At 33.1% G+C, this 18,960-nt stretch overlaps 1 protein-coding gene and 1 pseudogene across 2 annotated transcripts; both read right to left on the bottom strand.

The window, feature by feature from the left end:
* Window positions 1-234: 234 nt before the first annotated feature.
* MGT3 (magnesium transporter 3) lies at window positions 235-3,623 on the bottom strand. Of its 2 annotated transcripts, none has more exons than XM_085715127.1 (7): window positions 2,986-3,623; window positions 2,392-2,892; window positions 1,998-2,068; window positions 1,259-1,387; window positions 824-1,162; window positions 688-735; window positions 235-581 (listed from the first exon to the last, which is right to left on the bottom strand). In XM_085715127.1, the coding sequence occupies exons 2-7, from the start codon at window positions 2,789-2,791 to the stop codon at window positions 351-353; spliced, it is 1,218 nt and encodes a 405-aa protein (XP_085571253.1). In that variant the 5' UTR covers window positions 2,792-2,892; window positions 2,986-3,623; the 3' UTR covers window positions 235-350. The 2 variants fall into 2 exon arrangements, with proteins under 2 accessions (XP_085571253.1, XP_085571252.1); XM_085715126.1 differs by having other exon boundaries at window positions 3,558-3,623.
* A 12,054-nt stretch (window positions 3,624-15,677) lies between these two features.
* LOC146921868 (agamous-like MADS-box protein AGL62 pseudogene) lies at window positions 15,678-16,585 on the bottom strand (annotated as a pseudogene).
* Between the last annotated feature and the right edge of the window lie 2,375 nt (window positions 16,586-18,960).

Below are 18,960 nucleotides of genomic sequence, written 5' to 3'. Positions count from 1 at the left end.
CATAAGCATATCAGGAGTTAGAAAACATTGACATGGAGCATCTTTAAAGACAATGATGACAGATTCGAAAACTAACTGGATTTGACCATTCAAATTTGCTGTTTTGGTACAAAGAGCAGAGATGGGAAGGTTTACGACTCGTTCAAAATATCACGGAATTATGGAGACATCTTGGCTTGCACCAACAATGGCATCGTGATTGAAATGGGGACAACTTTAATGCATCTAGCCATGTGAAAACAGCACTTGGATAATCTTCCATAAACAGATAAATATGTAAATATTTAATATACAACTGTCAGTCCTGTCATCTTTGATAAAATGCACAATCAACTTATGCTGTTGAGTTTTCATTCTGGAAGCACTTTTTTGTATCTAAAATAGAATAGTAAGGCGAAATACAATGCTACACAACCAATTCCAGTAATTAACAAAACCAAATTGAATCCAGAAGAGTAGTCAAAAACTGACGTTTCAAAGTTCATTCCAAATACTCCTGCTACGGCGGCAAATATTGCAGCCACCAATGTGGCTGCTGTAAGAAGCATCTCAAACTTTATCAGAAGGTTTTGAATATTTCCCTGTAACAGATAGATTGAAAAGTTTATGGTCCGTGGTCTACATAGTTTATAATATATATAATATAAAGTGACAAAAGGATGTTGCTAATCGTTAATCTTAGCTTACCAATTTTATGTTGAGAAAATCTTCTGTGTCGTCAATGTATTCTTTGAGCTGCATTACCAACAAGAGTGTCAATGAAGATAAGCAATGTGGGTATACACTAAAACTACAGCTGTGAATAAAGTTAACATTTACATACCGACGATAATGTGTTGAGAGTATTATCAATGACAATAAAGTACGCTTCCAGCAACATTTCTAGCGGCTGAATCCTTTCTGTGTTATCAGATGAACCCGTTGAACTACCATATTTACTTGAATTTCCAATGCCGCTGAAAGTCCTTGGCAACATCTGAAGCCCACTAAGTGACCGCTCTGGTGAAGTAGGGGCTGATTTTGAAATCACTCTACCTGATGGTGAACGAATTTGAAAACAATCATTTGAAGGAGAAGCATCTAGTCTTCTCCTTTTCTCAGTCAGACACATCTCAGCCATGTCACCATCATCATCCATGAGATGTTCTATTTCATCACGGACCTGATAACTAAATATAAGTTACTAGTTGCAGGTCACAGAAAGCTAGAAAAAAGAAAGAGAATTATAATTAAGGATGAGAATTCCACGTTGATCAACCTTTTGAACTCGCTGAGTCAAAGCAAGGAGATGACCTTTAAATCTTCGAACACGTTCCAGAAGGAGAGTACTGATAGATGAGGCCAGTTCATCTAGCACGGGATATATTTCCATCTCCAGTTCATTTACCTGTCAAATCAAGATCCTTATTAATATAACATATTTGAGATGATTGATGTCTTGTGAAAATATGGCTAATAGCTTAACCAATGACTTATTATGTATTTAGCAAACTATATAATGTAGAACTCTGAAACATGAAAATATACAATTACCAAAATTCAAACACTGATATCAAGTCTGGAGCTCTTGAATTTTATTAAAAAGACATCAGGTTATGTTATGCTACAATAATATCTTGAATTTTATCTTACAGTTTCAGATTTTACCTAAACATTATATTCTCTCCTTACATATCTTGAGTGCTCCAAAACTAATCCTAGAGATTTTAGCAGCCTTCTATTTTCATCAAAGTGAAAAATTTACACGATTGCAGGCAGTCCGTTAAGCCTAAACACTGTTTTGTGAGTTGTCTAAAATTGCAGGAAAAACCATAGGATGTTTAATGAAAATGAGCTAATAATGAACTACATAATTTAATCAAAATAAGCAAGCAGATAAACTCAGTGCTGCCAATTTTAATGTAAACATAATGTAGAAAATGAACTATCACAGATTCAAATTCAATGCAAAAATGTGGAGGACTCCCCAAAAAGTAAAGTTTCTGGTCAATTAATACCTGAGAATCTAAAGATGTGCATGTCAATTCCAGAGCTAACTCCAGAGCCCTAAATTCAAAGGGAAGATCATCTGTTCAAAAATTGAAATCAGTAAGCAATTCTATGGAGTAATTACGTCAATCGAAAAGCTTTAAAACACTCGCAATAGTTTGAAGCAAAATAAACAAATATAGCATTCAAGAAACAAATCGCAACAGCTACTTAAAGCTGAAGAAGTATCATATTCAATTAAGATTTTCAAATTGTTTCCAACAAAAGACATCCTATTTCACACCACTCAATGCCGTACCCTCATAATTCTTCCACTACTATTTCCTAATAGTGCTACAACTCCGATATAAATATTATGTATGCTAAATTCTAGTTTACAGCAAAAAGAGGAACAACCCTTACCAGATTTTTCTCTCTGGAGCCGATTGCATAATATTGTCCTGTACCGACCAACAGTACCATCGAGTGAATTCATGAGGATGACTTCATCGGCAGTGATTATACACCGGATTTGTTCAAGGTTGACAACAATAGCCATCTCCCTTCCTAATATGGAAGAAGGATAAATGAATTTCGGATCCAATAGTCGAAGATCTCTAGAAGGCAAAGAACAATGTCTCATAATCGTAGCCTTGTCAAGTGTCACAATCTCGGAATTCCCATCCTGATCAATTTTTATCCAAGACCGACTTCCATGACCTCTTTGCTTCAAGCCTTTTATACCAGCCCTGCGATTCGCTTGCCTGTTAAAATCATACTCATGTAGACTAGAAACATAATACTGTCCTTGTGTTTCTTCCATTGCATTGTATATTGTTCTCACTCGCAATTCCGATACAGTACTTTTACAGATGAGGTAGCATCGATCCCCTTTACTAATCAAGTATTCATTTCCACCACAACCTTTAATCAACAAAAAAGGAATCAATCAATAAAAAAAAAATAAATAAACAAATGTAAAATGAAAAAATTACCAACCAATACTCAGTTAATTACCAATATTCAAAACCCAACTCTTTAACTTCTACGAAGCACTGACACAGACACTCACACGTCGACACCGATAATAAGTCGAGAAAATGATATAATTCAATGTAATCACACGTGTGAATGTCAGACACTAACACATGTCAGACGCCGGGCACGCCTTCAATAAGTGTGAGTGCTACGAAGTTAAAATTACAATAAAAATAAATTGTCAACAAACTCAAACAAGATAACCAATAGCTGAGATATCACATGTGTGTACCAAACTTCTATGCACAAGGAACAATAGAACCCATATTAAATTGACAACATAATTGCTAGTTTTGTGTGAAAGTAAAGACCCAACTGAGAAACAATTATGAAATACTAATTCAATTCAACGTAGTTGAAGTAAATCTCACACTCAAAAAAATCTCAACTTTAATTAATATCTTCAATACCCATTTCCCCTAAGTTTCAAACAAGATATAATCCACCCTTACCCACCCCCAATCACTATTTCTATAAAAAAAAAAAAATGAAATAATATGAAATAATAGTGAATCAACTGAAACCTCAAAAAAAGATGTGTCAGTAGTTACCTGAAGAACATGTTGGAGTGTTAAGACAAGACTGCACGTGAAGGGTTTCCCTTGTCGTTGAAGATTATTGATTTCGTTGAATCACCATGAACTTGTGATTATAAGTGTTTGTTTTTCAGGTAAAATGCTTTTTTTTTTTTTTATTTTTTTTGGTAGTGAAATGCTTTTTTATTTATTTATTGAGTGAGACTCATTTTCATACGAGAATAAAAATATTGTTATATTACGGAGGAAAATTTCTATTTTTTAAGGAACGGAGGAAAATTTCTTATTAGGCCTCGTATCTCTTTAGCCCTCATGAAATTATGATTTTGCCCTTATTTCGGTGTGCAATTATAGAAGCATCCAGGAGATAACTACTTGTCGGGTTGTTCGATAAGTTCTCTTCTTTTTTTAATCTCGCCCTTGGCAGGCTTTGTTTGCTTCCCAAACTTGATTTATCCGAAATATAATGTTATTGTTTTTTTTGAATCGACAAATATTATTAAACGGCATCCCTGCAAGACGCAAGGTATGAACGAAACAAGATACAAATGATGTCGCATATAGATGGTACACCATAACCACATATGAAACACTCATGAAAATAAACCCACCAAAACACAACAACACCTAAAACAAACTCCCAAAAAAAAAAAAACACTGTAAACACGTTATTCACCACCGCCTATTGTCACTACTCTCCCCCAACGAAAACTGTCAAAATAAAACACCTATACCCCAACACCCAGGCTAATCCACAATTCGAAAAGCACCTGACCAAAGGATGATGCAGCTGCCACAACCTCGCGACCCCTGATCCACCGAAAGAGCACAAAACAAAAGCCCAACAACCAACTTGAGTCAAAGAACTGACTCCCGATCTCGAATCAAAAGTGATCGGCCCACCGAACTTCAGAACCAAATTAGCAGGGCACCCCTCGCCCCCGGTAGACCAGAGAAAAACCAAAACAAGTCAAACAGAGATCGCAGCTGGACCTCGACTCCCGATCTCGAAGCCAAATGAACCGGCCCACCGAAAAACCAGCAAACAATATGTAAGACGAAAGCATGGCATGCGAAGATTAAACAACACACATAACCAAAGGAAAAGGCTTAACACAATGGGACACACACCCTCCAAACTCCAAAAACACCTAAACCACCCAAAAGGCACAAACCAGAGCTAGTGACGACGAACAAGGACACGTGTAACAGAGGTTGCTTCCAAAGGAAATCACCCAAACAAGGACCCACCTCCTAAAATAAAACATCAACCATCACCATACATCATCACCTCCACCACACCTCACGACCACCACACATCACCACCCCCACCACAAGTGAAAAACCTCCACCACCATTACATCACCACCGCGCCTCACCACCACGATCACTTTAGTACTACGCCGCCAAACAGCCTCACCAATAAACAAACAGCAACACTAACATAGATCTTGAGGAAGACGAAACCCAACAACAAAACACGGGCAGCGACGTCGGTTTGAAGCGGAAACACAACCCAGATCATAAAAAGGTGACCGTCAATGACAAGGAGAAGACATTCATCGGCAAAGTAAAAGAGGACCAATGGATGAGCGAAACGACGGATTTATGACTAACACCCCAATCTCATCAAATAAAATCTCCACCCTTAAAATCCATTGAGAACTTGACACAAAAACACCATTAACATGTCAACTCCCAACCCAACACCACCATGACTCCTACAACTTCTCAAAGCGTTAAAAGTGACTTCAGCAAAACAACCCAACCCACACGAACATAGAAGCCCCAAAGTTAAAGTGGCATAACATAGTCAATAATGCTTGCAGTAGCATAACATAACATTATGAAGTGCACAATAACAACTATGCCTTGTTTAGAGTTGTAAAGTGGCAAAAACATAGTTAAGCTCCACGACAAACAGAAAAGGAACACATTGGAGCTAAAACAAATAGCAACTAAAGATCCAGATCCAAATTTGATATCGGAACCAGATCCGGATTCGAATTAGCCACCACACCAGTACAAGCACCCACAGAACCTCCCCGAAAAACCACCATGAATCTCAAATAGTCACCACCAGAAAACTGCCGCCGGAAGAAAACTATGAGTCACCACCATAAACCACCGCGAGTTGAGTTGCTACAGCCTCCTAATACCACCGACGCAAGAGACACAGTGAAGTCGGAGGTGAGGTGAGGTGATGCGGAGGCCGCGCCTCGTCGCATCACCGTCGTTTGGATCTACATCTTGCAAAAGGGTGGTTGGATTTGAGGGAAAGGGAGACCGGAAGTGGTTTTAGAGAGAGGACAAAGGATTTAGTTTAGAGAGAGGTTTGTTGTTATTTTTTTTTACTATCATAATAACTATAATGTTACTCTCGAACTTCGAAGTAGTCATTAGAAATAAAAGAGTTTTTAATCGTATGCAATCGTATTTAATGGAAACTAAATACTCTTTTTCTTCAACTCGCCCATATTTTCTTTTTCATTCTTCTATTAGATTTCGAAATAACTTTCTTTCTTATCTTATCTTGTGCTTTTAATCCTTTACTTCATTCTATTAGAATAGAGTTTAAATCCTATATTTAATCCTACAACTTTTCTTAAATCAGAATTCACTACTCCTATTTCTTTTAACTAAATTTGAATTAACTAGCCCAATACATCTTTTATACTCCTCTTTAGTTTGGAAACTAGCTCACATTTTATTTTAACTACTTCTTCCACTCATATTAAATTTGAACTAAATCGTCAATTTTTGGTATTTCTTTTCTATCTCTTTCTACGAAGTTTCATCTACTTCTTTTGCTCAATTTTACTCTTCTACGTGGGCCTTTTTCCTTTATCCTAATTTATCGCCGTTAGTCCACTATCTATGTTTTTACTAAGTAGTTAGTTCAGTTTTTAAAGTAAATGGTGCATGTGATGACAAGTCATCTTACAATATTCTTAGCATGTTTTTCAGTTATTTTCAGTAGGGTTTAGTGTAACACCCCACTTTATTTTAAGTTTAATATTATTATCTTAAGTGTAGAAAGTAAGTGAATTAATTGATATTATTGTTGTTGTCGTGTTATTATGTTGTGAGTCGGGGTGAGAAATTATTAGAGTAATAATGTTGAGTGAAAAGTGCTCAAGGAACTAAGTCAGGCAAAAGGAGAAACTCAAAACAAAAATAGATAAAGGGTGGTAGGTGTACAAAAAGTAAGATTTAAATTAAGTGGGGGAGGGAAAGAGTAAAAGAATAGTAATTAGCCCTAGAAGATTTTAAGACTAGTGTTAGCCCGAATATAAATAGAACATTAGGAAAATAAGTTTTTTTTTTGGCTGAACGTGAAAGGAGAAAAGAGAGAAGCACAGAAGAAAATAGAACCCTAGTTGCAAACAAGCTAAACGGGAGGTTTCAACCAACGAATTCGAGGTAAGGGGGAGAATTTTATTCATCATAAGGGTGTTTCTTAGGGTATCAATCTTGTTTTTTAAAAACTGTACAAGGTGGGCGTGGTATAACCCTAAACTGTCACTCAAAACCAATGAATGTAATAAAAGTTATTAAACTATTAGTGCTCCTGAGAGTTGTGAGGCGTGAAAACAGGTTTGGATTCTCATCCCTCTGAACCGTGAATTTAAGGCACTATTGGAAACCAATTCCTATTAAGTTACCTTGTAGTTTACATAAAAGATGAATTTGTGGGGGAATATTGAAGCTAGTTAGAGATGCCGGTTATAATTTTTCTTTGGTTGGAGCTAGATATGTGAATGAGTGTTGGGCAGGTCTATGGGTGGTAGGAGCCTGATGAAACTAAATAAGAAACTTAATTTTGTACAAGAATTTTAATGTGGTTGTATCAAAATATATGATATGGAAATTCTTATGGCTTATTAGGATTGTGATTTTCAAGGATTAAATTTTATAACATGTACATTACTGTAGAGTCATTAGTTCTGTGGAGACTTGGATTCATGTAGTTAGGCAATGTATAATTCATTCTCTTGTTAACCTACTGCAAAACATGGCTAGTAAAAAATAAAAGGGTCTTGTTCATTCATTTTTTTTTTCTTTCTATAGACCACATATTTTTATATTAAAATGGCTCCATGGTTAATATATATTTTTTTTTGTTAACCGCTAACACCATGGCTCCACTTTTTTTTATTTATAAACCACATATCTTAGTTACCCCATTGTATGATCTTATGGGACTTAGTTAGTATAACATCAATATATGATATCAGTGTGTGGTTGACATTAGTCCATAGGTTTGTAAAACGATGGTGACAGTGAAGTCTGTTAATTGGCGAAGAGACTAGGGAAGTTCTAAAAGGATTTTGGTGATGATATTAATAATGTTGAATAAATATTTGATGATGATAATGGTGACGTTTAACTATGGTGATGTACATCCTTCAAAAAAAAAACTATGGTGATGTACTTGTTTTTGTCGTGATGCCGCGGAGACTTGCATACTTATGTGGTTTATGTGATTAAGTGTATACATGTCATACTTGTCGAATTTATTTCCTTGTATTCATATAGAGTCTTGGGCATGATGTCTTGCATTGTTATGCAGTGAAAGTTCAGTAATATACATCTGGCAAATTATGTAGTGAAAAGTCCAGTAACTTAACTCTGGCAAAAAGAAGTGTAGGTGTGGTACCACGTTCATATAGGTCATTAGGAGTGTCCATGTTCATTGTATATGACAATGTTTGTGCGTGTGTTTGAGAATGTGGAAATGGTGTGTTGCAGTGAGTTGTGAAGATGAGAGATTATACTTAATAACTATTGAAAAATGATGAGATAGTAGAGATTGTATTCTTATGTTATTTAATTAAAATGTGTGCTTTCCCCTATTATTATGTTATGGAAGGATTTTTCACCCCTTATTCTTGTTGTGTTTGTTTCCTTTATGGTGATTGTACCGTGAGCACATACATTCAGGTTGACGAAGAGTAGCTTCGGGCCGTTTAGAAGGTGGAGAAGGGAGATGCTCCTTCATCAATTTCTTTTCTTTTAGTAGTTGAAAATAAAAATGTTGACATTGCGTGCTCTGATTCTTGTAACACTAGGGTTGGGGGAAAACGACTATATGTCTTGGATTGCATATTTGAATTACTTTTGAGAACCTTGTTTATCTTATTTATGAATATCGGAGAACAAGTATGAGATATTATTTAACAACTCATTCTATGAAGGTACAATTTTTATTAAGGAAGCATTTGGCATGCTAACTTAGTGTTGAAGTGTTTGAGTTATGTAACATCCTTGCTAATAAAAATATAATCATTATTACTATTAATATTTATAATATTCTCGCAGAAAATAGGGTGTTACATTAGTATTAGAGCAATTGCTTATGATTTCGGGACTTTTGTAATGTTTTTTATATTTGAGTCTGTAACTTGTAATTCTAATTTTCCCGAAACATAGCAATTTTAGGGGTTTTTGAAGTAATTCACTAAGAAATCATGCAAATCGGCAAATCAAGAACATCTGTGAAGATTCAAGAAAACAAAGGATGAAGATTCAAGAGGCCTCATAAGACTTACAACATGGAGGAATTATGTCCCCTAGTTTCGAGGCAAGTTATTTGAAGATGAAGACCTAAAACGACGGAAAATCGGAGAATTTGGGCCCAGGAAACCGCACCATGCGCCTAGCACATGGGAAAGACATCCATGCGCCTAGGGCACTGTTCATACGCCTAGGGCATGGCTTTTCCCTCTCTCTCATGCGCTAGGCATGCTGAGTGCGTGCCTCGTGCATCTGAAAATGCGGAGCACAAACGTCTTTTCCTCCTTTTATTTTGGGTAAAGCCCGCACTTTTAGCCCAAACCCAAGTAGAAACTATCACTATAAATATCAGTCTTCCTTATTCAAAATTTCTAGTTCAAAACTGTGGTAGTTCAAGAGGAAGGCAAATTTGGAGCTTCAGGAGAATTTCTATCTTCTCCTTGATTTTCTAGGGTATGTTTTTATCTTTAGTAAATTGTTTTTAGTTACCATGTGTAACTAAATCTTTTTAGGTTAGAGTTCTAAGATGAACTTTTGATTATTTTTGTTGGATATTCATTTAATATAATATGTCGTTTATTTTATTTATTCTTTTGTTTGTTATTAAGTTCCGAATGAGTGATTTATTTCAAAGGAGTGTAACCCTAGATTAGGTACTTGGGTTGTGACAAGACCTAACATTGCTACTACTATCTTGTTGCTTATATCTTGATATTTATAGCATTGCACTAGTAACTATATGTCTAGAAAGTAAGTGATTATTAACTAGCGAAAGATACTGAAAGAGAGTTTACCCTAGTTGTAGGTACTTAGGAGGTGACATTACTAAGACTGAGTGGTGCTCCACCGAACCTAGGATGTATCTGGTTAGTAATAAACCTTTATCGAACCATTCTCTTGAAACTTTTAGTAAGGTAGACGAGATAGGGCTGCCTGTTTGTAGAACTAGTAGGAGCTTAGAGAGGGTGTGCTATGAGTGTCCTAAAATTCATAGATAGGTTGAACTAACAGAATCTTGGCCTTCATTGCCTTGGGAAAAACTAGAATGTCAATTTAAGTTTATGTTTCAATTACCTTTGAATTAACAAGATCCCCACGTGAGGATCACCGTGCGATCAGCAGGTGCAATTAGACATTGGAGGGATAGACCTAGATCAATCGAGATAGTATAGATCTCGTGTAACACCCTATTTTCCGACGATTTTTTTTAAATAAGAAGAATATATTTAACAGTAAGGATCTTACAAACCTCAACATAATATCACAAAATAACAATAAGATGTTTTCTTTTAAAATAAATCCACTTGAGAAGAAGAAATTATTCACTGATCACTTTAATAAATTCATACTTGTCGTTCAATAATCATAAATAGGAAAATAACCAAGTTTCCCATATTCAACTTGTAATTAAAATCTACTTTTTCGTTGCATATTTTTATAGACAAAGTTTGTCAGTATATTTTTAACACGCATTTTTTTTCCCTTTAAAATCTACTTTTCGTTGCATTAAAATATTTACTGGATTGAGAGATTCTCATAAATCTATTTTAATATGGCAGGTGATTAAATCTAAAAAAAGTGTCTTTTTTTTTTCAATATGTATTTATATTAGCATATTCAACATTTGTTAGATAAATTTTTGTTGGATAATTCTAAAAATTCGCAATAATTATTTTCATATTAATTTATTTATAAAAAAATTTACGAGATTGGTACACTATAAAGAATAATGACATTATCGTTCACTAAACAATGTAGTAGGGTTCATAGATGTTTTATTCATTCTTATTATGAAACACCATATTCCGATTAATTAATTGACAAAGTTGTTTATAAAATATTTATTTGTGAGTTAACATTGAATTAAGAAACAATAAGAAGAACTCTTATGCAACTAATCATGATTGATACATAAACGCTCTTTGGATCTTCCAGGTTAATATTAATTGGTTATGTAAGGACTTTTTAACAAAGTTTAATAGGAAATAGGATCAATTTGTTACAAAAAAAAAACTTATAGGACTAGTTCAAATCCACTCTTGGACGGTTGTAAAATGAATACTAGTGATAATACTTTCATTCTTCCTCAATTATTAAAAAAAAAATTATCCGGTTGGAAATTTTATAAAATATTATTAAATTTTTTAACATGCAATAAATAAAATGATACAACTAAATAATTGATTACTTTAATTATAAAATATTACTTTAATTAATTATATATATTGTAATTCAAAGAGAAAATGATAATTTTCAAACTAAATAATTTTTTATATTAATAACTATTCTTAATTTAATATGATGAAAAAAGTCACCTTTAATTTATTACGTTATTTTTTAAAATAAATGTTAATAAATTTGGTAACTAAACCATTGGGTTAAATAAGATGTTAATCCCTATAAATATCTTTTTTTTAAGGAAAGATAGCTCATTTCATTTCATCTAAAATAATAGAGTCAATACAATAGGGAGGATGATTGAAAATACTGGGGCTAGCATGTAATATATACGCTCGAGCAAGATTATGAGCGACTCTATTAGCTTGTCTCCTAACATAAACTAAAACATAAGTAGCATTAGAAAAAAGCAATGTCCTACAGTTAAAGAGTAAACTTCCTAGCTCATTAACATATGGGCTATTACTAAGAACAACAAATTTTCCTTCGGCTTCGAAAAAGGCACAATCAACATTACACTTTATCCAATCTGCCTGCGGTTTACTCCATCCTGGAGTAGCTGACTGCATAGAATCCCTATAAATATCTAAAAAAAAAATTTAGTCCTATTTAAAAATTTCAGCAACTTTTTGTTTATCAAGTGCTTCTTCTCGTGACTTTTTGTCGTTGCTTTTAATTAAACTTGCGGGTATCCTTCAAATTTTTGAATTATTTCTTTTGCAATAAAGTTTATTACTTTGTAAGTTTTCAACCCTTGGAAAAAAATTATACTAATTCATATTTTGTTTAATAATAATAAATTTTTTGGGTGATATTGTTATAATATTCTAAACATTCATGTAAAATGTTATTAAGAAACATGAAAGATACACAAGAATTGACCTAAACACAAGGACCAAAATTCATCACATAAAACAATTGGGGACCAAAATTTGCAAAAAAAAAAAAAAAGTTGTTTAGAGGGGACTAAACTTTTTTGTTGAGATATTTATTGGGAAGATAAATTTATTTGATCATAATTTTTTTTGGTCCAACCTGATTTCAAAAGATGCACTAATCTAACTCGTACTAGACAAATTAATATACTTCCATGATCCTCTTTTTTGATATTGTTTACACCTAAAACAATTATCTTTTTAGCCATTATAAGCAAATAGGTGATTGGTTATTTGGCGAGGAAGCCTCCAAGTCAAGCGAAGGTTATACAATTTTAGTGCAGCCGAGCAACAAAGCTGATTATTTCTCGAGGCAACTAACAAAGAACGTGGGTCATATAAACCTTATAATTATGTCAAAACATAGAGGGAGTAAACCATAACACGAGAAACCCATGTTCCCTATTTTTAGTACCACTAACCCATTTGGGGAATGAGGGAGAAGACACAATCTCCATGGAGCTATGCATTACGGACCTTGTCACTAGATTAAACCAAGAATGGGAGACTGAGTTGAACGTGGGGAGCTACAATCCCATTATTAGGAAGAGAGCTATCACACACCACCCTAAAAAATAGTCAAGCAAAGTCTCATTACTTTAGTCCATGTCGTTTTACCAATAAGAGTAGTTTTCATTATAAATAATCAGATCATATACTATAATTAGACATATCTAAACAATAAAAAAGCTGTTTTCGCATTTTTATTCCATTGCTTATATGCTTTTGTATTTATTTATTTTTATTGTTTTCACTTCTTAGTGTTTAGCGCCAAATGATTTGTCCGGAAAGGATGGATGTGAGGCAACAGAGGCGGAAAGTGCTCTGGTACGGTGACAATGAGTCTTCGGCGGTGGGAAGAAAAGTGCATGCAGGCACGTTAGCAGTCCAATGCTAAAGTCATTATTGGAACTGACGAAGAGTGTGTAGAAAGTGTTGTGAAAAGTGAATCATACCACGAGGATGAATCAAAGTCACCCTTATATAGGTGCTTATGACGATAACTGTCTCGGAGTTTTGCGGCGTGTGATTAGGGAGCGGTTAGAAGACACGTGTAGGGTGATCCTCGCGCAGAGGCGTGGTTGGATGCGGTGCAGTGCACCAGTCCAGAACAAATTCTGAATTGAAAGTCTAGTTATTGGTTATGAAACATCATGCTCTAGACATAAAAGAAAGCATTTTCGTACTTAAGAGATGCTCTGAAGACTTAAAAGATGATCTCAAGAAAGGTCAACAAAAAGTCAAAACTCTGATCAGAAGATGCATTAAGCCTTGAAAACTTTGATAGAAACAAGTTCTAATGGAACTAGATTATAATGAAAGTATGTTTTTATAGACATGTCACTCTGACCAGTTTTGTCTTCTTCTGAAGGAACATCACTTTCAAATTCTGATTGTACTGTTTGTCCTCTTCTAACCACATGCAGAAACAAACAAAGTTTTTCAAAGGAAAAGATAATGTAACAGATCATTCCCATATAAGCAAAGGATCCCTATAATACTATTCAACAAATTTATCCATTATAGACAAAGTATTTCAAACCTGATCAAAGCTTCTCAAGGATGATTTATGCATTGACACCCCTTCAAACAACAACTATATTATTCTCACCTATTTAAGGACCTTAGAAGTTTGAAGAACTTAAGAGACTTCACATAATTTTACAAGTGTTGAAACTTTGTCAAATTACATAGCGCGCAAACACTTAGAAAAATTCTTACAAATTTTCATATCTTAGAATTTCTCAAGTGTCGGAAGTCATATGAGCTTATAGTTAGTTTACCACTCTTTGAGTACAAAGTGTAAGCAATCAAACTTTCTTTGTAAACTCTGATTGTAGAAGTCCTTTTGTATGAGGCAAATAAATCTTTGTAAACTTTCTTTTGAAGACTGATTTTTGTAATTCCTTCAGAATCACTGTATAAAATTATTCTCTTGATTAGTGGAACAAAGAGCTGTTATCTCCCTCATAGTAGGTCAATTTGGACCGAACTGAATAAACAGTAGTGTGTTTTTCCTCTTCTCTAATACTCTTTGATCTTATGTTCTCAGATTCAACTGTGGTTTTGCTTTACATTGTTGTCATTGTTTGTGATTTATTTAGTTATTGGTTGTTGCTGACCCTTGCTTCACGCATCATTAATGTTTATTGATGTGAGTTTTGATCTGAATTCACAAAAGATTTGATATAACGGTCCCGAATACTACTACAACTCTATAAGGATATCACTAGATAAGATACTATTAACGGAAAAAAAAAGCCAAATAATTTGTATAAACAATTTCATGTTGCCATAAGATCTTATGCAATCTTATAGTATAATAAAATCCAATCTAGCCATAGTCAACATTTTCTACGATTTAAGTTTTTTAAGGGATCGTCCCGTGAGCATAGCTCAGTTGGTAGGACAATGCATTATTATATGCAGGGGCCTGGGTTCGTACCCCGGACACCACACTTATTCACTTTATAAGGTGAATTATAGTCACTAGGCTATCTGACCAAAAAAAAAAAGTTTTTTAAGGGATCTATTAATATATGTTGTTCTTTTTTCCATTTAATTTAATATGATTAATGACAGAAAATAACATTATTTAATAGTAGATTTATTGATTTAATAATATTATAAAAGTTATTAATTAATTTAAATAATAAATACATATAATTAGAAGAAAAAATATTCAAGTAGTGTAGTTGCATCATATTTACCCCCTGAGGTGAATAATTGGAGAATTTGGAGTTCAAACCTTGACTCTTTTATAATTCGATGTCCCTTACCAACTGACTAATGCTCATCGGTACAGTAAATACTTCCATAACTAGTCAAAACATGAATTTACGCGTGAGGCTAGCACTCATTTAATTTGTATGAATGTTAAACCTAAATGTCATTGGTGTAAGGTACATATAGATTAATCGTCTTCTAAATTCTGATATATATTTTTAACCTTATGTGAAAAGTATCGATTTAATAAACAAAATGGTCTAATTGTACATATGTGTATATTGAAAAAAAAGTTTATGAATAAAATTTTGGATTATGGGAGACACATCACATAGAAAGTCATAACGGAAAAAGAGACAAACTTCTATGAGAATTTACAATAAAATTTACATAGAGTGAAGCTTTTAGCAAATAATTAGTCTCTTTTATTTCATTCATCATCATAATATTAAAATTTAAAGTAAAATATATAATACCAATAGGGGATGAGTCTACTGAAAGTGGTTAGATTCCCACAACACAATCGATTCGATGGTGGAGTTATACATATTTAGTGTCTTACATATTTAATGGATAGAATAAAAAATACAAAATGTAAATTGTCTAATAGATTTAATTAATTTTAGCACAAGTCTTCATCGTTCTTCTCCTATCCAACTTTGTTTTCATTTGATTGTAATTTTAAAACTTCCAACTAGATGATTAAAAAATAACACATGAATGACATTGGTTCATTGAAATTAAAATGATTAATGAAAATTTTAGAGAGATATGGAAATATAAATAAATAAGATGCTCTTTATTCAAATAATGCATACAATAACACCACTATGATTCAGTCTTAACCAGGTCACATACATGAAACTAGTTAAGTCTGTGTGCTTTAATTGACATTAATTTAAAACATCATGAAACATAAAATTTTAAGCATAAATTAACATGAGCATCTTAAGGTGGATCTAAGGGCTCGGATCAAAAGAACCCATGGGGACCATGCCCACCTTCTCCTCCCATATTGTTGAAGCCAAATAAGTGAGGTTGAAACATTGGGTTCCGTAAAAATTGTGCTAGAAAGATCGAATCTTGTTGAGGATTTTGCTGATGCTCAAACTGCATGTTTGAGGATGAACCATTTCCAACAAGAAATGGAAGGGATTGGGTAGAAATACCCTGAATTTGAACGTTATCAGCATAATGTGCAACGAGTTTTTGAAGATCCTCCAAAGCCTTCTTGAATGATCCAAGTTGGACCATATTCATCCTATCAAAGGGACAAGTCCACCAAAAATGAGCCTCATTATTCTTTCGCTGTTGGCTCAGCTCATTTGCATGGTTCTTGTCAATGTCTAGTGCCTCTTTCATACGAGTCAATGTATCATTAAGCTCACGCACACTGGCATGACGGTAAGCCTCGATGAATCGCGTGATGTCGTCGTTTTGGGGTGGCACCTGAGAGAGATAACGGTCTATGACCGTTTCAACATTTGGGTGACCAAATGAAAAGACCTTCTCACTAGGTGAGAATATAATTAGAGCAACATATGCACCACAAAGGGTGCAAAGCTCACTGGCTTTCTTGAATAGCCCACTACGGCGCTTCGAGAAAGTTACTTGAAGGTTGCTTTCATTGCTCATCTTTTTCATCTCAATCTTTTGGCGACCTTGAGTTTTCTTTCCGCTCGACATGGTTGAAGCACAAAAAAAAAGAGAAGGACAAAATATGGGTGGGTGTGTTTGATATTTAGACTAAGAAATGACACATTGTAATTGGGTGTGAAGGATTCATTTTATAGACAAATTTTGTCAGTATATTTTTAACACGCATTTTTTTTTCCTTCAAAGTCTACTTTTTCATTGCATTAAAATATTTACTGGATTGAGAGATTCTATAAATCTTTTTTAATATGGCTTATATGGCAGGTGATTAAATCTAATAAAAAATGTCATTTTTTTTTTCAATATGTATTTATATTAGCATATTCAACACTTGTTAGATAATTCTAAAAATTTGCAATAACTATTTTCATAAAGAATATGATTAATGACAGAATAAAGAATTCTAAACATTTTTTGTTGGATAATTCTAAAAATTTACGAGATTGATACGTTATAAAGAATAATGACATTATCTTTCACAAAACAATGTAGTAAGGTTCATAGATGTTTTATTCAGTCTTAGTATGAAACCAAATATTTCGATTAATTGATTGACAAAGTTGTTTATAAAATATTTATTTTTAAATTAGAATTGAATTGAGAAACAATAAGAAGAATATGTATGCAACTAATCATGATTGATACATAAACACTCTTTGGAAATTCCAGCTTAATATTAATTGATCATGTAAGCACTTGTTAACAAAGTTTAATACCAAATAGGATCAATTTGTTACAAGAAAAAAAACTTATAGGACTAGTTCACATCCATTTTTGGACGGTTGTAAAATGAATATTAGTGTCACTTTAATTAATAATAGTTTCATTCTTTCTCAATTATTAAAAAATTAGATTTTATTCGGTTGACAATTTTATAAAATATTATTAAATTTTTTAACATGCAATAAATAAAAATAATGACACAACTAAAAGTATATTACTTTAATTAATTATATATTTTATAATTCACAGAGTAAAGTATAATTTTCAATCTAAATTATTTTTTATATTAATAACTATTCTTAATTTAATATGATGAAAAAAGTCACCTTTAATTTATTACATTATTACACGTATGGCAATTGGTTTTTAATATATATATATATATATATATATATATATATATATATATATATATTAATTATGCTTAATTTTCTGAAATAAATGTTAATAAATTTATTAAATAAACCATTAGTTAAATAAGATGTTAATCCCTATAAATATCTAAAATTTTGTTTTTAGTCCCATTTAAAAATTTCAGCAACTTTTTGTTTATCAAGTGTTTTTCTCATGACTTTTTGTCGCTGCTTTTAATTAAAAAGAGTTGCTATACGGTATGACAAATCAACACACGAATTTGCAAGACACCTTCAATTACATGTGGTATTCTATTTTTTTTTTTTGAAACAATGTGGTATTCTCTTTTGATGGGTGCTACCTTACAATATTTTATAATAAAACATAAACTTGGTTATTATATAAATGTCTAGAGAAGGCAACCGGTGATATACATTTTTGTTTGCTGCAACACATGCAATCAATGAACATTAGCAACTCACAAAGGTACAGTGATGAAGAGGAAAGTGTTTGTGTTTTCTCATAGACAAACACGTATGCTAGATTACACTGATCATTTGAAGTAAAAACTGAATTAAAAAAGTACTTGAACTACCACATACAACTCATTCGTGCAATGGTGACGAATTCTTATGTCGTGCGCTTTAGTTTTTTCCTTAATTAAACTTGTGGGTATCCTTCAAAGTTTTGAATTATTTCTTTTGCAATAAACTTTATTACTTTGTAAGTTTTCAATCCTTAGAAAAAATTATATTTTATTCATATTTTTATAAAAAAAATAACAATTTTTTGAGTGATATTGTTATAATATTCTAAACATCCATGTAAAAAGTTATTAAAAAACATGAAAGGTACACATGAATTGACCTAAACAGAAGGACCAAAAGTCATCACATAAAAAAATTGGGTACCAAAATTTGCAAAAAAAAAAATAAAAAATATATGTATAGTGGGACTAAACTTTTTTGTTGAGATATTTACAGGGAAGATAAATTTATTTGATCATAATTTTTTTTTTTGGTCCTACCTGATTTCAAAAGATGCACTAATCTAACTTGTACTAGACAAATTAATATACTTCCATGATCCTCTTTTTTGATATTGTTTAAACCTAAAACAATTATCTTGATAACCATTATAAGCAAATAGGTGATTGTTTATTTGGCGAGGATGACTCCAAGTCAAGCAAAGGTTATACAATGTTAGAGCAGTCAAGCAACATAGCTCGAGGCCACTAACAAAGAACGTGTGTCTTATAAACCTCATAATTGAGTCAAAACATAACCCGAGAAACCCATGTTCCCTATTTTTAGTACGACTAACCCATT

Source organism: Medicago sativa, chromosome 5 (genome assembly GCF_051527215.1).
Source record: "Medicago sativa cultivar Bolivia chromosome 5, Bolivia_mono, whole genome shotgun sequence".
Lineage (NCBI taxonomy): Eukaryota > Viridiplantae > Streptophyta > Magnoliopsida > Fabales > Fabaceae > Medicago > Medicago sativa.
Note: the sequence above shows the minus strand (reverse complement) of the source record. Positions and strands in the feature narration are given on the sequence as shown.